The sequence below is a fragment of the Oryctolagus cuniculus genome, chromosome 7, assembly GCF_964237555.1.
Source record: "Oryctolagus cuniculus chromosome 7, mOryCun1.1, whole genome shotgun sequence".
NCBI classification, from domain to species: Eukaryota; Metazoa; Chordata; class Mammalia; order Lagomorpha; family Leporidae; genus Oryctolagus; species Oryctolagus cuniculus.
In genome coordinates, this window is record NC_091438.1 from 159,892,790 (window position 1) to 159,915,279 (window position 22,490).

The following is a 22,490-nucleotide window of genomic DNA, read 5'->3' on the forward strand; positions in this document are numbered from 1 at the left end:
GCAGCTTCTTTCACTTCTGCTTTTGCACCTGCTCTGCCTGGACGCACAACATCCCGAGAGGGTGAAAGAGGGCGCTGCATGGAGGAAGCTAACCCCTGACAGAGAAGGGTGCCTCTTACAGCTAAGTGCAGGCCCAGCAAAAGGAATGAACACCTGCCAACAGCAGCCACGTCCACTCCAGGAACAGCAAAAAGTGGTTCTAAAAAGAACAAAATTCTCGATAGGGGCTGGCGCTGTGGCACACAGGGTTAGTTTTTCAAATAAATAAATATTTGAAAAAAGAAAATTCTGGGGCCGGCGCTGTGGCACAGTAGGTAAAGCCACTGCCTGTGGTGCCGACATCCCATATGGGCGCCGGTTCAAGTCCTGGCTGCTCCACTTCCAATCCAGCTCTCTGCTGTGGCCTGGGAAAGCAGTGGAAGATGGCCCAAGTCTTTGGGCCCCTGCACCCATGTGGGAGACTTGGAAGAAGCTCCTGGTTCCTGGCTTTGCATTGGCTCAGCTACGGCTGTGGCGGCTACTTGGGGAGTGAAACAGTGGATGGAAGACTTCTCTCTCTCTGCCTCTGCCCTTCTGTAGCTCTGCCTTTCAAATAAATAAATCTTTAAAAAGTTTTTTAAAAATTCTGCATAAAGGCTGGCGCCGTGGCTCACTAGGCTAATCCTCCGCCTTGCGGCGCCGGCACACCTGGTTCTAGTCCCGGTCTGGGCGCCGGATTCTGTCCCGGTTGCCCCTCTTCCAGGCCAGCTCTCTGCTGTGGCCAGGGAATGCAGTGGAGGATGGCTCAAGTGCTTGCGCCCTGCACCCCATGGGAGACCAGGAGAAGTACCTGGCTCCTGCCTTCGGATCAGCGTGGTGCGCCGGCTGCAGCGCGCCGGCTGCAGCGGCCATTGGAGGGTGAACCAATGGCAAAAGGAAGACCTTTCTCTCTGTCTCTCTCTCTCCCTGTCCACTCTGTCAAAAAAAAATTCTGCATAAAAATTATTATAAAGTAAACATTTCAGAATCTCTTAATCAGTTACTTATAAAGACCAGTGTCTCAGATCTAGCATCTAAAGAAAGATCCAAATAAATGGTTGATTCAAATTTAGTTCAGCATTTCACAATCTCTATTCACCCCTCATCTCCCAGGAATCACAATGCATTTGTAACAGACATACAGCAAGTGGAACATATTTCTTAAATAAACACAGCTACCTGCACACCGGAACACTGAACTCTGCTTCTGCCTTCCTGCTGACGGCAGGAGCTGTATGGCACCACCAGGATCTTTTCCGGGAATCTGTCACATAATCCTGCTCTTCCTTCTGTGTGTGGGCGGGCAGGACAGCCTTCATGAGCCCGCCACGTTTCCATTCTTCCAAGGCCAAAGCCATTGGCCGTGTTTCTAGGGGTGGGGGCTCCTAGGCCAGGGCAGCGGCCTCTGTGAAGAGTGGAAGACAAACTCAATTCTAATTCCTATCCATCACTTGTATTTATTTCTTTACCTGCCTTCCAATAATTCTTGCAAAGATTATTATAACTGTTCAAATTTTAAAAAACAGTGCCAGGGGCTGTTGCTGTGGCATACCAGGTAAGGCCACCACCTGCATTGCCTGCATCCCATATGGGCACCAATGCTAGACCCAGCTGCTCCACTTCCGATCCAGGTCTCTGCTATGGCCTGGGAAAGCAGAAGATGGACTAAGTCTTTGGATCCCTGCACCCACGTGGGAGACCTGGAAGAAGCTCTGGGCTTCTGGCTTTGGATCAGCACAGCTCTGGCCATAGCAGTCATCTGGGGAGTGAACCAGTGGCTAGAAGACCTCTCTCTCTCTGCTTCTGCCTCTCTGTAACTCTGCCTTTCAAATAAACAATAAAATCTTTTTAAAAAAGTGTCAGCTTAGCATAAGCTTTTAGTTTTCTGTCTTTATATGTTTTAGTGAGTTGTACTAGTGCACATATATTCATTTATTTGAACCTTGCTTTCACTGGAAATCTTATCTCCCTGAATTCTTCAGAACATTTTTTGTGACTTTCACTTTAAAAATAGGTTATATATGTATGCATTTCAAACATCAGCAAGTATTAAGTCACAGTTAGTAAGTGGTCCCCCTTCCCTGCTGACCACCTGCCAAGTCCCTGCTGCTTCCCCTAAACGCATGGCGTAGCTTCGTACACCCTCCCTCTGACCCTGTTTCTACCCAAACACCTACGTACGTTGGCCCGCCACACGCTGTTCCTTTAACTACATCCCCTGGAGGATGTTATTGATACATACAGTTATCTCGTGCTCTTGTACACTTCATATGAATCTTTTAAGATTTAGGTATTTATTTGAAAGAGCTACAGAAAGTGGGAGACACACACAGAGAGTGAGCAATTTTGCATCCACTGGTTCACTTCCCAGATGGCTTCAACAGCCAGTGTTGGGCCAGATCAAAGCCAGGAGCTGCATCTGAATCTCCTGCAGGGGTGGCAGGGGCCCATGCACTTGGGCCATGTTTGCTGCTTTTCCCAGGACATTAGCAGGGACCTGGATTGGAAGTGGAGCAACCAGAAAGGATGTCAGCATCACAGACAACGCTACACCATGACGCCGGCCCCCATGGAGTCTAAGAAGCCCTGCTTTTGCTGCATCGCACATATTTTAGTGTGCTGCACCTTCATTGATTTTGAAATGTTTTCTAATTCCTTTTGTGATTTTTAAAATATTTTATTTATTTGAAAGGGAGGGGTAGAGACAGAGATATGGGGGTCTTCCATCTACTGGTTCACTCTCCAGATGGCTACAATGGCTAGAGCTGAGCCAATCCAAAGCCAGGAGCCAGGAGCCAGGAGCTTCTTCTGGGTCTCCCATGCAGGTACAGGGGCTCAATGACTTGGGCTGTCTTTTACTGCTTTCTCAGGCTGTAGCAGGGAGCTGGATCAGAAGTGGAGCAGCCAGGACTTGAACTGGTGCCCATATGGGATGCTGGCGCTGCAGGCCAAGGTTTTAACCCACTGTGCCACAGTGCCGGCCCCTTTGTGATTTTTTAAGGATCACTGATTATTTACAAATGTTTTGATTTCTAAATGTTTGGGTTTATTATCTTAGTATCGATTTCTAATTTAATTTATTCTGACCAGAGAGTACAGTTTATATACCACCAACCCTTTTAAACTTCAGATTTTGAAATTTTTTTAAAAATTGTTTTTTACTTATTTGAGAGGCAGTTATAGAGAGAGGGAGAGATAGAGAAAGGTCTTCCATCCACTGGTTCACTCCCCAAATGGCCACAATAGCCAGAGTTGGCCCAATCCAAAGTCAGGAGCCAAGAGCTTCTTCTGGGTCTCCCACACTAGTGCAGGGGCCCAAACAGCTTGGGCCACCTTCTGCTGCTTTCCCAGGCCATAAGCAGAGAGCTGTATCAGAAGAGGAACCGCTGGGATACAAACTAGCACCACAGGTGATGGCTTAGCCTACTGGCCACAGCACTGGCACTAAATTTGAGATTTATATTACAGTACACTATATCTCAGTGAACACACTGCCTGCACTTGGGAAACTCATATGACTTGCACTTACTGGGTGTCATGAGTCACTGAGGTCGCAAGGGCTGTCACATCATGTTTTCCTACTCATTCTTTGTCTAGATGGTTTATCAACTGCAGAGAGAGGGGTGTTAAATTTTACAATCATCATTATAGGAAATCCATTTGTTTTCACCCTCATTTTTGCTTTTTTTAAATATTTATTTATTTGAGAGGCAGAGTAAGGGGGGGGGAGAGGTCTTCCATCTGTTGGATCACTCCCCAAATGGTTGCCAGGGGGGTCAATCCAAAGCCAGGAGCCAGGAGTCTCCTCTTGGTCTCTCATACAGGTCCAAGAACCCAAACACTTGGGCCATCTTCCACTGCTTTCCCAGGCCATCAGCAGAGAGCTGGATGAGAAGTGGAGCAGCTGGGACTTGAACCAGCACCCATATGGGATGCTGGTGCCACAGGTTCTGCTTTCTTCCATTTGTTACTAGCAAATGCACACTTACGACTTGTGTCTTTGTGGTGCATTATTAGATGCACCTGCTGGGACTGTCACGAACCAAGTCCTTCAGCCTCCCAATGCTCACGGCTGCACTGTGTGCCCCTCCTGTCATCTACTCTCGACCCATGCATGAATTTCCACTGAAAAAGGACTTTGCAGAGCATATACAACTGGGTCTTGATTTTTGCCCGTTGAGAATTTTTGCCCTTTAAAGGCAACGTTCAGTTCATTTTGTGTTCATTACTACTACAGTTGGACTGGAGCTGGCTTGGTAGCACAGCCAAAGTAAGCCACTGTCTGCAACATCAACATCCCATATTGAGTGCACTGGTTCGAGTCTCAGCTGCTCCACTTCTAATCCAGCTCCCTGCTTAGATGCCTGGTAATGCAGTACAGGATGGTCCAAGAGCTTGGGCCCCTGCCATTCATGTGGGAGACCCAGATGGAGTTCCCAGCTCCTGGCTTTAATTTGGCCCAGCCCTGGCCACTGCAGCCCCTGGGGTAGTGAACCTGCAGATGGAAGATCTTTCTGTCTCTCCATCTCTTTATATAACTCTGCCTTTCAAATAAATAAAAATCTTTTTAAAAACTGCAGTTGGATCTATAGCTAGTATTTTATTATTTGCTTGGTCTATTCCACTTCTTTAAAAAAAAGTATTGTGTTTCTGTTTCTGTTTTTGTTTATTTTCGGCAGAGTTCATACCTGTTGTTGTGGAGTTTCTTTATACATTCTGGTTATTAAATCTTAATCATTGCATAGTTTGAAAATAATTTCTTCCATCTGTCGGTTGCCTCTTCATTTTCCTGAGTGTTTTCTTCCACAGTACAGAAGCTTCTCAATTTGATATAGTCCCATTTGTGAATTCTGGCTTTGATTGCCTGTGCCAATGTCTTGCAGGGTTTCCCCAATGTTCTCTAGTAATTTGATGGTATCACGTCATAGATTCAGATCTTTAATCCATTTTGAATGGATTTTCGTGTAAGGTGTGAGGTAGGGATCCTGCTTCATGCTTCTGCATGTGGAGATCCAGTTTCCCAGCACCATTTGTCTTTGCTCCAGAGATGGGTTTTAGCTCCTTGGTCAAATATAAGTTGTAGATGTTTGGATTGATTTCTGGCATTTCTATTCTGTTCCATTGGTCTGTCCATCTGTGTGTGTGTGTGTTTACCAGTACCAGGCTGCTTTGATTATAACTGCCTTGTAGTATGTCTTGAAATCTGGTATTGTGATGCCTCCTGCTTTGTTTTTGTTGCATAAGATTGTTTAGCTATTTGAGGTCTCTTATGCCTCCATATGAATTTCAGCACCATTTTTTCTAGATCTGAGAAGACTGTCTTTGGTATTTTGATTGTCATTGCATTGAATCTGTAAATTGCTTTCAGAAGAATGGACATTTTGATGATACTGATTCTTCCAATCCATGAACATTGAAGATTTTTTCATTTTTTTTATCTTTTTCTATAACATTTTGCAGTTATCATCGTAGAGATGTTTGATATCCTTGGTTAAATTTATTCCAAGGTATTTTTTTTAGCTATTGTGAATGGGATTGATCTTAGAAGTTCTCTCTCAGCCATGGCATGGTCTGTGTATAGAAAGGTTGTTTCCTGTGTATTGATTTTATATCCTGCTACTTTACCAAATTCTTCTGTGAGTTTCAATGGTCTCTTAGTGGAGTCTTTTGCAGCCCCTACATATAGAATCATGTCATCTGCAAATAGAGATAGTTTGACTTCTTCTTTCCCAATTTGAATCCCTTTGATTTTTTTCTTGCCTGATGGCTCTGGCTAAAACTTCCAGGACTGAACTGAATAGCAATGGTGAGAGTGGGAATCCTTGTCTGGTTCTGGATCTCAGTGGGAATGCTTCCAACTTTTCCCCATTCAATAAGACACTGGCCGTGGGTCTGTCATAAATTGCCTTGAATGTGTTGAGGAATGTTCCTTCTGCTTAGTTTTTATCATGAAAAGGTGTTGTGTTTTATCAAATGCTTTCTCTGCATCCATTGGGATAATCACGGTTTTTGTTTTCAGTGTGTTAATGTGATGTATCACAGTGATTGATCTGTGACTGTTGAACCATCCCTCCATCCCATGTGGTAAATGGACAACTTCTTCAAAGGTCAGCAGCAGAGTGACTGATGCAGTCCCATCAACTGTTGCATTCATAATGGCCAACAATAACCTAACTGCTTTATGTGTATCAACTACAGTCACTGACCAATAACACAATAGGAAATACAGTCAAAACACACAGCCAATGTAAACATGGTGAAATTTCCAAAAGTAACTAACTAAATTAAAGATATCTATAAAATTTAGAAGTTACAACTAAGCCAAAGGTATTAATGACTTGCTTTCACTGTGCTGTTTAAAACTGAGTCCATTTTCAAAGGTGAATGTGGCACCTGACTCTGGGGGTGGAGCATGAGCAGTGGCCTTGCTGTGACTGCATCAGCTCGCAGCCGACCCCAGGCTCAGCGCTGCCATGACAGGGTCTGCGCATCTCTTCCTTCAGCTGTGGACTGTCCGTTGGTTGGTATTTCCAATTTCAGTATGTTTGGGGTCTGAGAAACAGCTGGTGAGAGAAGAGAAACTGAGAGTGAAAAGAAAAATTCCCACAGAAAATTCACGATGAAGACCCGAAGCATTCACAGACATTTACAGCAACAAAAGGAAGCCTATAGGCCATGAGGAAGTAACATCTGGCCAGGATGTTGTGATTACGGAAAATGCAGGTGAGAGTTACTGGGGAACGTGAGCAGAGGGTGGCTGAGGAGCACCCTCTCTGTCCAGCAGGGAAGGGCACCGCTGTGATCTCGCAGGACTCGGAGGCCAGCGGCCATGTTTCCCTCAGAGGACACTGTGTTTGCCTAGGACACACACTTCCTCTTCAGAGCAGGGACGCTGCAGCTCCTCGGGTATCTGCAACAGCTCAAGCAGGCCACACATTCCTGCCTGGCCCCAGTGAGGCACTCCCCGCCTCTCTGCTGGCAGCCACTCCTGTGGGGATGCGTGGGCTCTCTTCTCTGAGCAGGCCCTCCCTGACTATCCCAGCCGGAACCACCAACGCCACTGCCCTTTCTGGAATTTGCTCTGCCTGCTTCATGTGACTGAAACCTGGGAAGCTCAACTCTCCACTTCTCAACTAAACAAGGGCTCCTTCCGAGAGGAGATGCATCCGCCACAGTGTCCAGTAACTATGAACTCCATGTGGTAGGCACTCCATAAAAATCTACTGATTTACAGCAAAAAAAAAAAAAAAAAAAGCAGGGCAGAAAGGCTATTAAAATTATCGGAAGGCTTTACACTGATAATGTAAGCTTTTGGAAAAAGGTAATACTACATCAAAATTTGTGTCCCACACCTGGTAACACTCTCCCAGTTTATCCATGTCCCACACCCGATGTTGCTATCAATACAGTTCACCTCCTGATAGGAGGGGCTGTGCTGTGCTCCCCTCATATCCTCATAGGACTCAGTATCGACATCTTTGTTTTTCAGTGTTTTGGGGGAAGAAAAGGCCTTTTCCTCATCTGGAAGGGAATGAAAGGATGTGCCATGAAAAACCTTGTGAGGAAGCAAAGAACAGGTACTTAGCAAAATTAATCATGCTACTTGATTCTACAAATAGAATGCTATGCAGCTCTTAAAAATGAGTCAGATCTAAACACGCTGATATGGAAAGATGCATATCATACTAATAACACGAGTAAAAGAAGGAGAACCCACTACGCACAGCGTGATCTCATCGATGTTTCAGGGCAGAGATGATGGTTATCGTCCTCAAAATCCTGGTCAAATGACGGGCGACAGGGGGCTTTTCAATGTGCAGCTCATGCCGTGAGCATGACTCATCAATCCTGGTGTCACCAGGATGGGGAATGACTTAGCACTGTCCATCCTTTGAGTACATGGCTCCACCATGTGAAACCCATGTCCAAGAGAACTTTTTGTGATGATTGATAGGATTGCTTTTCATTTGTGCTGCCCAATGTGGTGGCCACCAACACCACAGGCAGCTACTGAGCCCTTGACATGTGGCCAGAGCAATTGAGAAACCAGCGTTTTGTTTTGTCTTTTAAAGACGGTGGTCACCATTGGCAGGAAATGGGAATCAAACGTGCACCACAGGATGCTCTGAGTTTGAAACCTCTGCTTTGTCTCTCTCCTCTTTATTGGGGTGAGGCGGCCACTCCTCACAGAGTTTTTAAAAATTCATTCAATTATCCACTTGAAAGGCAGAATGAGTCTGGACCAGGATGAAGCCAGGAGTCAGGAACTCGATCCAGTTCTTCTACGGGATGGCAGGGATCCAAGCACTTGAGCCATCATCTTCCGCACCTCCTAGGCATGTTAGCAAGAAGCCAGATTGGACATGGAGGTGGGACTCTTGGCACTCCAAGCAGCAGCTTAACTTGCTGTGCTACAAAATCCACCCCTAGTAAGTTTTTCAAAGTATTATTATTATTATTTTTAATTTGAGAGGCATAAGGCGTGTACACACGAGAGTGGGATTCCATCTGCTGGTTTACTCTCCAAATGCCTGTAACAGGGCTAGGCCAGGGTGAAGCTGGGAGCCAGGAACTCAACACAGGTCTCCCACAGGGGTGGCAGGGACACCCAAATACTTGAGCCATCACCTGCTACTTTCCAAGGTGCACATTAGAAGGAAGTTGGAATTGGAAGCAGAGCCAGAACTCGAACCCAGGCACTCTGGAAGTCTGTCTTAACTGTTAGGAAAAACGCCCAGCCCAGAACTGAGGTGTTTTTTTTTTTTTTAGGCACCAACTTTTATTCACAGTCATAACTGCATCCTGAGCTGCCTTCATTCATATTTACAACCCCCTAGAGTTCTGTGTCCTGGATCATCCTTCACATTTCCTGGTTTTTGGCATCAGGTTCAAACACACCTCATACACACTGACCTCCTCTCCCGAAACCACTCCCAAAACGAAATAAATACTAGAGGAAACATTATAGATACTTGAAGGTTTGATCTTTGCTGAGGACAGAAGAGTCAGTGCCCTGTGAGGAAGGTTTACAGAGTAAAAAATTAACAAACTTTGAATTTCACTGGAAAAGCATCTTACCCCTGCTCAGGGACTACCAAGCACAGCTTAAAGGGATCATCATGCGGGCTGCTGTCTACGGGCCATCACTCACAGTCTTCTACCACCCAGCTGTGTTCTTCATGTCTGCCTGGGAGGAGAAGGGCTGTGGCTGGCCGGCGGGCGGGCTCTGACTCAGAGGCAGAGGCCAGGTTTCGGCTTGGGTGGTCTGAGTGAGTTCACCTGGCATCTCCTCAGCCGACTGCCCTTCATTGAGCTGCACCTCGTCTCCACTCTCAGGGTCCAACATTCCATGCTCCCTGTTAGCCAGGGCTTCCATCTTCAACCTTCCAAAGTGTCGCTTCAGAGGAAGTCTTGCAGTATCTCGGACAAGAGAAGCCTGAGCTTGATTTCTCACTGGAATGGTTAGCAGAGCAGGGCGTGGCACCAGTGGGTCTGGAGGTGTAAAGCTGACATGCAGAAGGCAGAAAAAAGTGCTCTTGCTGCCAGGCAATTTCCCCGATACTTTTTATTTATTAGAAACCACCGGGGTTTGTGCAAGGGTCGAAAACCTGAACCTCCTCCTTGGCGATGCGCAAATCCCCGGGCTCTGCTGGCATGTATCACTCCTCTTCCCTGAGTAAAGAGCGCGTATTCCCATCACCACTGAGGATATCTGCAAAACTGAGAAATTCACTGGCTCTCACAGATCATCTACTTCCAGGAAGAAATCTACGTAGTTTTGGTGAAGATACAAATCAAACAACTCTCCTGGCATGTGTGACATTTCCACTACTTCCTCAGGGTGAACAAGTAATGGATCCCATTTACACTCTGATAAATGAGACGGCAACTGAGGTGAGACTGATTCTGTTGAAGGTGCTCTTTTACAATGTAGAATTTTCCCCAAAGCTCTGGAGAGAAAGAGAGAACCGTCTTTGCCACCAATAACTTGGGCCTCTTGACTTTCAAAAACCCCATCAGATTTTCTCCTTCGTCTTGATTTTGATAGCACAGCATCTGATTTTAACAATGCTCCTTTTTTCCTTGGTCATAAATTGTTCTCTCCTTTAGAAGAAGAACATTGGAGGCTGTTTATTGCACTACTGATACCACCATAACATCCTTGACAGAGTAACTCTAAAGAACCTCTATCGGGGACAACAATTTTTCTTCCATTTTTATTAGCTTCCATAGTCACTATTCGATTAAGAAACCAGCATAATTGTTGGTACTACAGGGTTAAAACTAATATTTGAGACAGAACATTCCTCTTGAATTTCTTTGGGAAACAGTAACCTATGATTATTATTGCCACTGATACTGTCAGAGATTACAGATACAAGAGGACATCGACCAATCTGCACATATTTCCTTAGAACTTCATGTAAATTAGGAGAATCTCGATAAAACTGGTTAGGTAAATCTTTACCAGAATTATCTTATTAGTTCTTAAGTCATCTTCAAGCACTTGTAGTTTGTTACACTTTGTTGCTCTCAATAGAAACTCTTTGAACACTGCCAACTGAGACTGATATGGAAGCAGAGGGAAGCTTGATTCAGGATTAAACATCCCTTTGAAATCATCTTTTTGGAAGCCTGATAAAACTGGATTAATCCACTCTTGTACATGAATAGCATGCTCCTTTGACAGTATTTTTATAGTGGTCGGCTTTCAACATCCAGGAGGACCTGTTTTGGTTGCCTTTCTAGAAGTTGGGCTTTTAACCAGGTTTCAACTTCTTCAATTTTCTTTTTATGCACAGCAAGTCCATGCTGAGTTTCTGGTTTGTATTTGTCCACCCATGACTCATTTTCAGATAGATATTCCTTTGAATTTTCTAGACCATAAATCGGTTCTAAGGAAGACAGCTTTCCTTTTTTTCTAGCTGGAAATTTGCTACTTTCTAATGTAAAAAACATATTTTTTTCTTTTATGAGTTGAGTTATTCACACCTAACGATGTGGCAGTAATAGTGGAGATGCTTGTATTCTCCAAACAATCCTCGAATGATGGGTCTACCCAGTCTGTTACCTTTGTGGAAGACACCTTTGGTCTAAGAAAAGTGTTTGACATCATAAATCTCAACAGCTCCCATCCGCAGTGTACAATCTGTAGTACAACAAAGTATAATTCACTTTCCAGGAGCTGCATTCCCCTCGTGGGCGGAGAGGGGCCAAGGAGCGCAGGGTCGGCTCCTGGTGGAAGGGTAGCCACCCGGCCCTCCCTGGTCGGCACCGAGCCTCTTGGGGGTCCAGAACTGAGTTTTTTTTTTTTTTTTAATTTGACAGATAGAGTTAGTGAGAGAGAGAGACAGAGAGAAAGGTCTTCTTTCTGTTGGTTCACCCCCAAATGGCCACCACAGCTGGCATGCTGCGCCGATCCGAAGCCAGGAGCAAGGTGCTTCCTCCTGGTCGCCCATGCGGGTGCGGGGCCAAGTACCTGGACCATCCTCACTGCCTTCCTGGGCCACAGCAGAGAGCTGGTCTGGAAAAGGAGCAACTGGAACTAGAACCTGGCGCCCATATAGGATGCTGGCACCTCAGGCAGAGGATTAACAAAGTGAGCCACAGCACCGGCCCCAGAACTGAGTTTTTAATTGTACTTATTTGTATTTACCTTGAATTTACACTGGACAGCACAGGGACAGAGAAAACAAAAGGCCCCCAGGCTTGAGCTGTGAGGGAGTTAAACCTTCTTACAGAGGCAAAGAAGTTGCAAGGAGACTGCAAAACAGCAGCCAGAAAGGCAAGAAATACCCTGTGAAACACAGCAAGGCAGAGACTGCGTTAAGGGGACACGCTATCTAACTCTAACAGCAACACCGCTGACAGGCTTTGGAACAGGTATCAGCTGCTAATGTGGTTAGGCAAGGGCGGTGTTGGCTGGAAATGGCGGTATACAGCAGCCTGGTACTATCCCCGGTTTCAAGCATCTACCAGGGTCTTGATACGGGACAGAATGTTGCTGACAGTGCCACATCCAAGGCAGGTGACGAGAAACTGCACAGTGCAGGGGGCGTGGAGAGCAGCCACTGTGAGACCACAGAGTGGGGAAGGAAGCTAGGACACTGATGGGAGACCCGGGCCGGGGCACTGGGGAGGGGGTTGGCTGGCCTGATAATTAGGAAACATTTAGGAACTTCGGCTTTAAGACCTCCCAAGGAATCTTCTCTGACAACACATGGGGTAATGACACAGAGTGGGAAAGCTATTTAGAGGAATCTGGTGGATTCAAGGGACCAAAATTTTAAAAATAAGTAAAAATAAAAACATCTTTTTAAAAAGCTGCTTCTTGGACGGCGCCGCGGCTCACTAGGCTAATCCTCCGCCTGCAGCGCCGGCACACCAGGTTCTAGTCCCGGTCGGGGTGCCAGATTCTGTCCCAGTTGCTCCTCTTCCAGTCCAGCTCTCTGCTATGGCCCGGGAGTGCAGTGGAGGATGGCCAAGTGCTTGGGCCCTGCACCCCATGGGAGACCAGGAGAAGCACCTGGCTCCTGCCTTCGGATCAGCACGGTGCACCGGCCGCAGTGCGCCAGTAGTGGCGGCCATTGGAGGGTGAACCAACAGCAAAGGAAGACCTTTCTGTCTCTGTCTCTCTCACTGTCCACTCTGCCTGTCAGAAAAAAAAAAAAAAGCTGCTTCTTGCCTCTTGTGCCCTTACATGAGACAGCAGGAGCAGTGAATGGTCGAGAGAGGAGAGTAAAGGGCAGGACTTGCAGTCTGGAGACCCTGTGGGCTCCGCATGGGCATCCCTCCTAACGTCCCCTGCTGGACAGCGTCAAGCAGACGTCAGGGTCTGAAGAGCTGGGGCCTTCAGGAAGTGACCACAGATGGGGGCAGAGCCCACGGGATGGCAACGGTGGCCCTGTGCCAGAGCTGCAGGGGACAAGCGGAGTGTGAGAACGGAGTCCCCCTGAAGGATGACATCCTGGAAGCCGGGTCAGGGCCCCTCCGGACACGGACCCTGCCAGCACCTGATCGTGGACAGAAAGAAGGTAAACTTCTGTTGTCTACGAGTCATGTGATCTCGTGTATTCTGCTAGAGCAGCTCGAGGTGACTAAGGCAGGCTCTCAGCGTGATCCCCTATGGGGACAGCATTTGTGTGTAAATCACATCCGTCCCGAAAACACAGCTGTCACTGCGGCTGCTGCTACCGGCCTTCGGAATGCAGTTTCTCCTCCACCGTGTAACAGAACCATTAACAACACTTTCATGATCTCCAGAATTATATTAACATTCAGGTAGAAAAATCAAGACAAAGACATCTAAATTAAAAAGTTAACCTGATGGGGCCTGCACTGTGGCGCAGCAGGATAATGCCCTGGCCTGCAGTGCCAGCATCCCATATGGGCACCAGTTCGAAACCCGGCTGCTCCACTTCCGATCCAGTTCTTTGCTCTGGCCTGGGAAAGCAGCAGCAGATGCCCCAAGTCCTTGGGCCCCTGCACCCAGGTGGGAGACCTGGAAGAAGCTTCTGGCTCCTGGCTTCGAATCAGCGCAGCTCCGGCCATTGCAGCCAATTGGGAATGAACCAATGGATGGAAGACTTCTCTCTCTCTCTGCCTCTCCTCTCTCTGTGTAACTCTGACTTTCAAATAAATAAATCTTTAAAAAAAAAGTTAACCTGGGGCTGGCATTGTGATACAGCAGGTTAAACTGCTGCCTATGGCACCAGCATCACATATGGGTGCCAGTTTGAATCCTGGCTGCTCTGCTTCCAATCTGGTTCTCCGTTAATAGCCTGGAAAAGCAGCAGCAGATGGCCAAAGTGCTTGGGCTCCTGCAACCACGTGGCAGACCAGGAAGAAGCTCCTGGCTCCTGGCTTCAGCCTGGCCCAGCCTTGGCCATTTGGGGAAGGAACCAGAGGATGGAAGATTCTGTCTGTCTGCCTGTCTCTTTCTCTCCGTATAACTCTGTCTTTCAAATAAACAATAAATAAATCTTCAAAAAATTCAATTGAATTTGATCTCTGTATTATAAATTTTCCTCTGCTATACAGGCAAGCAGGTTACCCTTTCAAAACAATACCCACTGCCACAGGGGAACCAGTCCTTGTGGAGTGCTCCTTCCTCACACCCGACAAAAGCACACGTGTATCGAAACAATGGCTAAAGCTTTTCATTCAATTTAGATCATAAAGACTCTCCATTTGGAATGTACTCCTGAAATGTATTCTAAAGTCAAGTCTTGGTTTATAGACAGCACAAACAGGGAGGCCAACCCCCGTGTCTGCTGGTATATAACGTGAATTCTCGTGTAGACACGAGCTGCAGCTACACTCTGGAACCACTGAGCTCCCGGGCAGTGTTTGCTGCTACCACTTCTTATGGAGTTGATCAATTTTACTACTATAGTAATATTACTACTGCCCTCTGGGAAGATAAAGGTGAAAACCAGCACCAGGGTCAAGGCTTTCTGCTCAGAGCTCACACCCATGACTGCCGGGGCTCTGGGCTGCGCTGCTGACTCACTACCACCACCACCAGGCGGCACCGTGCACATCTCTGTCACTGGCTGCGTGGACAGTTTGGTCGCGGACCGAACGGAGAGCTGCTGACCACGGTTCTGAATTTCCTTCACTCTGGAGCAGACCTGCTGCAGGTTCAGCTTAGGGAAGAGTAAAAGTAAGTCTCCAAAATTATACACGTGCACAGTAAGGATCAACAATGCATTTTTAACGTTGGTTCTACAGAGACAGGATGACCACACGCACAGTAACTGCTTCATCCAGTTTGCCCTTTGCCATGGCAGACGGGCATGGACGGAACACCCAGAACACCTGTTCATATCAGCTTGTTCTTAGAGAGCATATAACTAATCCAAATACCAACTTTCAAAGGTAGTACTTTTTGCTGACATTTTCCCCAACAAATATGGGTTAAAGGGGCCAGCGCTATGGCGCAGCAGGTTAACGCTCTGGCCTGAAGCGCCAGCATCCCATATGGGTGCCGGTTCTAGTCCTGGCTGCTCCTCTTCCAGTCCAGCTCTCTGCTGTGGCCTGGGAGAGCAGTAGAAGATGGCCCAAGTCCTTGGGCCCCTGCACCCACATGGGAGACCCAGAGGAGGTTCCTGGCTCCTGGCTTCGGATTGGCACAGCTCAGGCTGTTGCAACCAACTGGGGAGCGAACCAGAGGATGGAAGACCTCTTTCTCTGTCTCTACCTCTCTCTGTGTGTAATTCTGACTTTCAAATAAATAAATAAATCTTTAAAAAAGAAACATTGCATGCAGAATAAGTCAAGCAAATGAAAATTAATTCACAACCAAGTCCCACACGATGTGACAGTCTGTTCAGAGAATAACCCTATGTGTGGGGCTGGTGCTGTGGCGTAGTAGGTTAAGTCTCCACCTGCAGAGCCAGCATCTTGTATGGGCATCGGTTCATGTCCCAGCTGCTCATCTTCTGATCCAGCTCTCTGCTTATGGCCTAGGAAAGCAGTGGATGATGGCCCAAGTGTTGGGCCCTTGCACCTGCATGGGAGACCCAGAAGAAGCTCCTGGCTCCTGGCTTCAGATTGGTCCAGCTCTGGCCATTGTGGCCATTTGGGGAGTGAACAGCGGATGGAAGACCCCTCTCTCTCGCTCTCTCGCTCTCTCTCTCCCCCTCTCTGTCTGTAACTCTACCTCTCAAATAAAAATCTTTAATCAAAAACAAAGCCATGACAATAAATATCAATTGAAAGAATTTTTAAAAAGGAGTTACTCTATGCTTTTATAAAGCAAACCTCTGAATCCCAATATAGAAAACATGAATCCTGTTCACGTTGGGGAAGGGAGATCTGAAGAAACAGGCGGGATATTAACAGGTTTCCTAAGTTTCCAAGCAGGAATTCTCGCCTGTTTCTCCCCTCTGAGGTATTATAAATCTGAATCAGCGAAGAGCTAACCTCTTTGCTGCTAAAGTATCTTCAACCACTGCCAGTTTTCTATAACTGAGCAACCCACAGCAGGAATCTTTTTTTTTTTAACATTTATTTATTTGAAAGGCAGTTAGAGAGGCAGAGGCAGAGAGAGAGGTCTTCCCTCCACTGGTTCACTTCCCAGATGGCCACAATGGCCAGAACTAGGCCAATCTGAAGCCAGGAGCTTCTTCCAATCTCCCACGTGGGTGCAGGGGCCCAAGGACTTGGGCCATCTTCTACTGCTTTCCCAGGCCACAGCAGAGAGCTGGATCGGAAGTGGAGCAGCCAGGACCTGAACCGGCGCCCATACAGAATGCCAGCACTGCAGATGGTGCCTTTACCCACTACCCCATAGCACCGGCCCCAGTTTTTAATAACTGAGCAGCCCACGGCAGGAATCTTAGAGAGCCTAAGTTTGCCCAATTGCAGTTAACATTCACTGCTCCGTACCACTGACGCTGTCTAGTGAGGACGGCTCTGCACCCACCCACTCACGGCCAAAGTGAGGCTGACAGCATGCCTGTGGTCTCATGTACACTCCTGGACACAGGCACTGGCAGACAGGCCACAGAGAGGACAACAGAGGAGAGAAGGAACTGCCCTTCCCCACCCACGCAGGGGGTGCCTCACAAGCAGCATCCCCTCACCTGAACCAGCACCTCTCCCGGTGGCCCACCTGGCACTCGCGGAGGGACCGCAGTAGAGGTTCCTGGGCCCAGGCCTCTCACCCTGAGACCGTCCTGCCTCTCGGACCTTGGCAGAGCAGTGCCCAAAAGGAGGTGTGTGTTGTCAGACAGGTTGCGGGCCCGAGCCCCTGCCGCACGCCTGAAGGCAGGATTCTCCCCGCACAGAGAGGCAGGGACCCGAGAGCCCGTGGAGGTGTACCACCAGCAAGCGGCTGCAGAGACAGGCTGGGGAGCACGCGCCTGACCCCAGAGCCAGCGCCTCCTCCAGCCACTAGGCCAGCTCTCTGCTCCTCACAAGCGATGCCTGCAGCTCAAGGCAAAAATTATCACCAGAGAATCACAGGACGTTGCAGCATCACAGAAGTGGTCAGGAGTAAACCTCCCCCTGTGGAGACGGCATGGCCCCCGTGCCGTGAAACCACCCCGCAGCCCCGGCCCCAGGCAGGGGCCCCTCGGCGGCTACCAGTGCAGCACCAGGCACATCACATGCTGATGGTAAACTGCGCTGAATAACCACCCCACTTCACAACCTGCACCACGTGCACCCCACTGTTTCTCCTGTTACCTGTCCTTCCCTGCTTCCAACACCACACACGCTCCAGCTGGTACTTCTGTCCACAGGGTTCACTTCTGGGTCTCAAGCACTCAGCACACAGTGCTCGGTCCACGGCAGAAGCCCATGAACACATAAATGTGTACAAGACACTCACAACAGAAATGCTTCCCATATACTTTCAGAAGGATTTGGATTTGTTCTTCAACTCAAGTTGAGACTTACTGATTCCTAGTTGTGAAAATTTCCATCAAGATACAACTGTATTTCAAATCTGTAATTACAGAAATCAAACTCATTAGCCTGCGGGCAGCAGAGAGGTAGCCTTCACTAAAAATGGTGAAATGGAGAAGTATTAGGCTGTTTTGAAAGCAAACAGAACCAGGAAGAAACAAGAAAACTAGTTTTAGTCTCCAGTTTCAACTTCCTCCCTGAGTGATCCCTGGGAAAGTTTCTCTGGCATATCTGCTGATGTGTTATTATATTGGTCAATACATTTTTTTGGAATTACAAAAGATGGGATAACGTTTGACCCATTAGATATAAAACACAGCATAAATCATTATTTGTACCCATGATTACCATTAGGTTTAAAACACAGAAATGTCAACTGTGGAATGGGGAAAAAAGACAGGAAGGAAGCAAGAGCTACGTGTTGGCTCCATGTGGGCAGTAGGTCCATGGAGAAAGTTCCCCTTAGTTGGTTTTTTGCATTTTCTGCATTTTTTAAACAAAATTATTTACTTATTTACTTGAAAGGCAGAAATAAAGAGAAACAGAGAGAGATCTTTCATTCACTGGTCCACCCTCAAAACACCCACAGTAGCCAGGACTGGGTCAGGCTGGAGCCAGGAGCTGGAGCTCCAGCTGAGTCTCCCGGGGGGTGGAAGGGCCCAACCACTTGGGCCATCACTAATCCTCCCATTTGCTGGGAGCCGTATCTATCAGAAGTGGGGTAGCTGGGACTGAGCCCAGGTGCTTCCAGATGGAACATGGGCATCCCATGCGGCATTTAACCCCCTACACCACAAGAATCCCACTGCCCACACAGACTAAGGTTTCTGTTTTACTTCCTTTCAATTTTTTCTCCATTCTGCAGTTTATGTGTGTGTGTGTGTGTGTGTGTGTTTTACAGGTAGAGTGGACAGTGAGAGAGAGAGACAGAGAGAAAGGTCCTCCTTTGACGTTGGTTCACCCTCCAATGGCCGCCGTGGCCAGCGGCCCGGGCACACCGCGCTGATCTGAAGCCAGGAGCCAGGTGCTTCTCCTGGTCTCCCATGGGGTGCAGGGCCCAAGCACTTGGGCCATCCTCCACTGCACTCCCTGGCCACAGCAGAGAGCTGGCCTGGAAGAGGGGCAACCGGGACAGAATCCGGCGCCCCAACCGGGACTAGAACCTGGTGTGCCGGCACCACAAGGCGGAGGATTAGCCTATTGAGCCACGGCGCCGGCATGTTTATGTTTTAAACACAATTATAATCATGGGTACAAATAATTTTTTATGCTGTACTTTATGTCTAATGGGTCAAATATTGCCCCATGTTTTATAATCTCCCAAAAAAATGTTATTGACCGATATAATAGCACATCCACAAATATTCCAGAGCTCATCTCTGATGGGAATTTAAGGTACCTTAGGTATGATTTCTTTTAAGGCTCTTGATACAGACGTCAAACTATCTTCCAAAAGCACTGGGAAACATCTGCACTTTGCTCATTCAAGCGACAGTCAACGGTTAAGGAGCATCACGTAGTAAAAGCAGTTTTCACAGGAAGCGGTCAGACTTACGTTTGAGCCTTATGCTGACCGATGATGAAGGCAACCTTGTGGCTCCAGGGGTTCACAAAACTGCAGCAGCTGGAATCCAGGATGAGCGTCTCCATTTTGAGTATAAAATCTGGTGGGTGAATGTTCAAAGGGAGGACGGCCTGCAAACTCTAAGACTAGAGAGAATCACGAGAAAACATGCAATCTAGTTAACACAGACCTAGATTGCTGGTGTCCTTTTCAGACACTTGTAAGTTTTAAAAAAAGAAACAACTATTCAGCAGTTTAGATCCATAACTTATTTGGCTAAGAGAATGAAATAATGAACAAAAAGTGAGAAAAATTAAAGAAAACCTTCCTCCCACAAACACATGGGCCCTCGCCTGTCTGGTGCACAGCTAGCATCAGAGGCCGGTGCTCTGGGTGGTGTGCGAGGATCGGTGGCCCAGCAAAGGCACTGCTATGGGGACAGTCACAACACAGAAGCGTGGTATACTCACCAGGAATTAATATACTTCTTTACAGAATTTGAAATACAAAACATTTTACTCAAATGTGTCATCAGAGCATCTCTAAAGGCAACACACCGCCCCAGTGCCTGCACCAGGGGAAGAGGCTGAACAGGAGGAGTGGCGGTGGACCCGAAAGGCTGCACGCTGACCCTCCTGCCTTCTCCTCATCTGTGGTATGGCACACCACCGCCACCTAGATCCTCAAATTTAGTGGGTCAATAAAACTTTAAAATAAATGTGGAGGCAGCCGGCGCCGCAGCTCACTAGGCTAATCCTCCATCTGTGGCGCAGGCACACCGGGTTCTAGTCCCAGTCGGGGTGCCGGATTCTGTCCCGGTTGCCCCTCTTCCAATCCAGCTCTCTGCTGTGGCCAGGGAAGGCAGTGGAGGATGGCCCAAGTGCTTGGGCCCTGCACCCGCATGGGAGACCAGGAGAAGCACCTGGCTCCTGGCTTCAGATCAGCGCGGTGCGCAGGCCGTAGCGCGTAGGCCGTGGCGGCCATTGGAGGGTGAACCAACTGCAAAGGAGGACCTTTCTCTCTGTCTCTCTCTCTCACTGTCCACTCTGCCTGTCAAAAAAAAAAAAATGTGGAGGAAGAAATGGGGAACACGGATGTGGTGATAACATTTACCTTTTCCAAACAAAGATATTTGAAAAACAGCAGTAAGCTTTAACTATTCTCTACTTTGACGACCCCAAAACCAGAAAGGACATAAGTTCAAAATAAAAAGCAATCCTTTACACTAAATAAATTTAAGATTACCGAAGACAAAGCTGTCCTCCTGAGAAGTGCCTGCCCAGGGAGCATCCCGCAGCAGGTGCGGCAGGTGCTGGAGGACCCCCCTTTGCCCTGGGCTGAGCCCAGTCAGCTGCTACACAGGCTCTCTGCAAACTGACCCTGAGAGCCCGAAAGCACACTTCTGTGAAATCAAATACCATTTCAAATAGCTTTGGGAAGCATAATATGCAACATGCTACAAATCTAGACACACAAATAAATTTCAATGTAAATAATAAAAATCGGACAAATGGATAATCTTAGCTACACATGGACAAGTATGGGAACCTCTTCATATCTTTGTTTCTAAAACCAAATTTCTTTTAGGCTTGCAGAAGCACTGAGCTTTCATCTACTTCAAGAAAAATACACCCTGGGGTGTGTGTTGTGGTAAAAATTATTTTGTCCACTGGGATTTGAGGAGCCATGAAAAAGCAGAATGACCCATTTAAAGGCAAGTATCTAATTAATCATCCACTTAAAGCTAACTGTTTCACACACTTAGGGAATAAAACCTCTATGTGAAGTGACAGAAATCTCACCTAGGAGTCTGGCCTTCAAGCAGCTAAAGTGATAGTTAAGTGACTGGAATTTCATTATTAACTACATTTTAATTAGGTCAAAATGCAATGCCTCCTGAAGTCAATTTTAAACTGTGTTCACTGAAAAGCTAATTTTCTCATCAAAAAAAAGCAGTAACTAAAGAGTTTGGTCATATTTAGTGCTGTGTATAACTAAACAAACAGGACTTGAGATGTCAGTGCTGAATGGACTTTTTTTATTTTTGTAATGAGCCGGCATGATCAGTGCTATGCTAAGCTTACGCTTTGAACCAGCCTTCAGAGTGCGAGGCAATGAGCCGAGCATAATCTGCCCTGATATTCCATTTGCTTGTACGCGATTTCATCTGCAAGAAAACTGAAGTGAATACAGAACACAGCACGCAGCTGAAGGCAGCCACACACATCCCAAACACCCGCCTGCCTGCTGCTTCCGTTTACCCCATGCTGGGAGCCACACTGACGGCAGTGTGCACTTCCAAGTCCTTTATCATCTGTAAAATTGGGCTACCCCTTTTACAGGTTCCTGTCTTTCAATGTAAGATTAAGTTTTTGAGTGCTGTGTCCCCGAGCTCACCTTCGCCGTAAGCCCTGTGTTTCTGTCGGGCGATTCTGTGCAAGACAAGCTGTAGGAAAGTACGTCACACTGCATCAGAAGTGACTGCACCTCTCGGGAACACGAGGAAGCTGTCACGGCATCGGCACACGAGTTCAGGGATAGAAATCTTGTAGAAAAAGGGTCTAACAAGACTTCTCGCTCAGGGGGTTTCAAACCCTCCAAAAACAGAATTCATTCTTGTGGCCTCTGAGACAATTCCAGGGCCCTTATTTCACTCAAGACAGAAGCAAAAGTCCACAGGACATGCCACTCACGGAAAAAACGCCTCTCGGGCCACGTCGACCATGCGGCCATGCTGTCTGTGAAGGAGACTGACTGTGCAGGAAGTCAAGGCCAACACAGGACATGCATGAGAAGCAGCTGCAGCACCCGGCGCATCAGGGCCACACTGGAGACACCAGCTCCCTCTTCTGCTCGATGTGTGCAGTGAATGGGCCCGCTCGCATTTCTCTCTGACGGCGGACAACCCCATGTCAGGCCTAAAGCCAATGGCCTCGACCCACACGGGTAACCAGAGTGACACTTCTCAGCTACCCTCAGACAGCAGGGCTCCAATTCTAGTTGGGCAGAGCTAAGGATGTGGATGGAGTAGGGGCTGCCCCGGAACGGGGCCTGACTCTTCTCCTGACCTGGCCTGCACCTCCACTGCAGAGACCAGAGATGGTCAGCGGAGTGCTGCTGTGTGCCAGAAGCCCTGGTCAGACAGGCTGGGGAATCATCTCGCTGGTGACTTCCGGGAGAGGCATCCAAATCTAAGACATGCACACGTCAGATTAAGCGTCGCTCCTTACTCACCGGGCAACTGGCTCAGCTTCTCTCCTCATCCTTGAGCGCACTTTCCAGGCCTAAACAGTAAGGCCACCCTGGAGGTCCCCATCGGGCCCAGGGTCTGGAGGCAGAGCTCCAGCTGTGCTCCCGCCTGACCTCTCTGAGAGCGAACACCATGCTCACTCTTCCCCCCCCTTCACTCCAGCACGTGACAACTCCAGCCACGCGCTCTGCTGTTGTCCGTAACTCATGTCATACCCAAGTCTAATCCACTAATATGCTTTGT

General features: G+C 47.7%; 1 protein-coding gene and 1 pseudogene across 1 annotated transcript; both read right to left on the reverse strand.

Moving 5' to 3' along the window:
- Positions 1–10: 10 nt before the first annotated feature.
- On the reverse strand, positions 11–21,722 carry PER3 (period circadian regulator 3). Its single transcript, XM_070076808.1, is given in 11 exon segments — positions 11–37; positions 1,198–1,289; positions 1,292–1,403; positions 6,832–6,928; positions 7,407–7,608; positions 14,189–14,857; positions 16,824–16,858; positions 18,989–19,075; positions 19,077–19,143; positions 21,395–21,429; positions 21,691–21,722. Coding segments are annotated over 11 exon segments (1,455 nt in total).
- Positions 8,772–10,718, reverse strand: LOC100349165 (cell cycle checkpoint protein RAD17 pseudogene; annotated as a pseudogene).
- Positions 21,723–22,490: the final 768 nt, after the last annotated feature.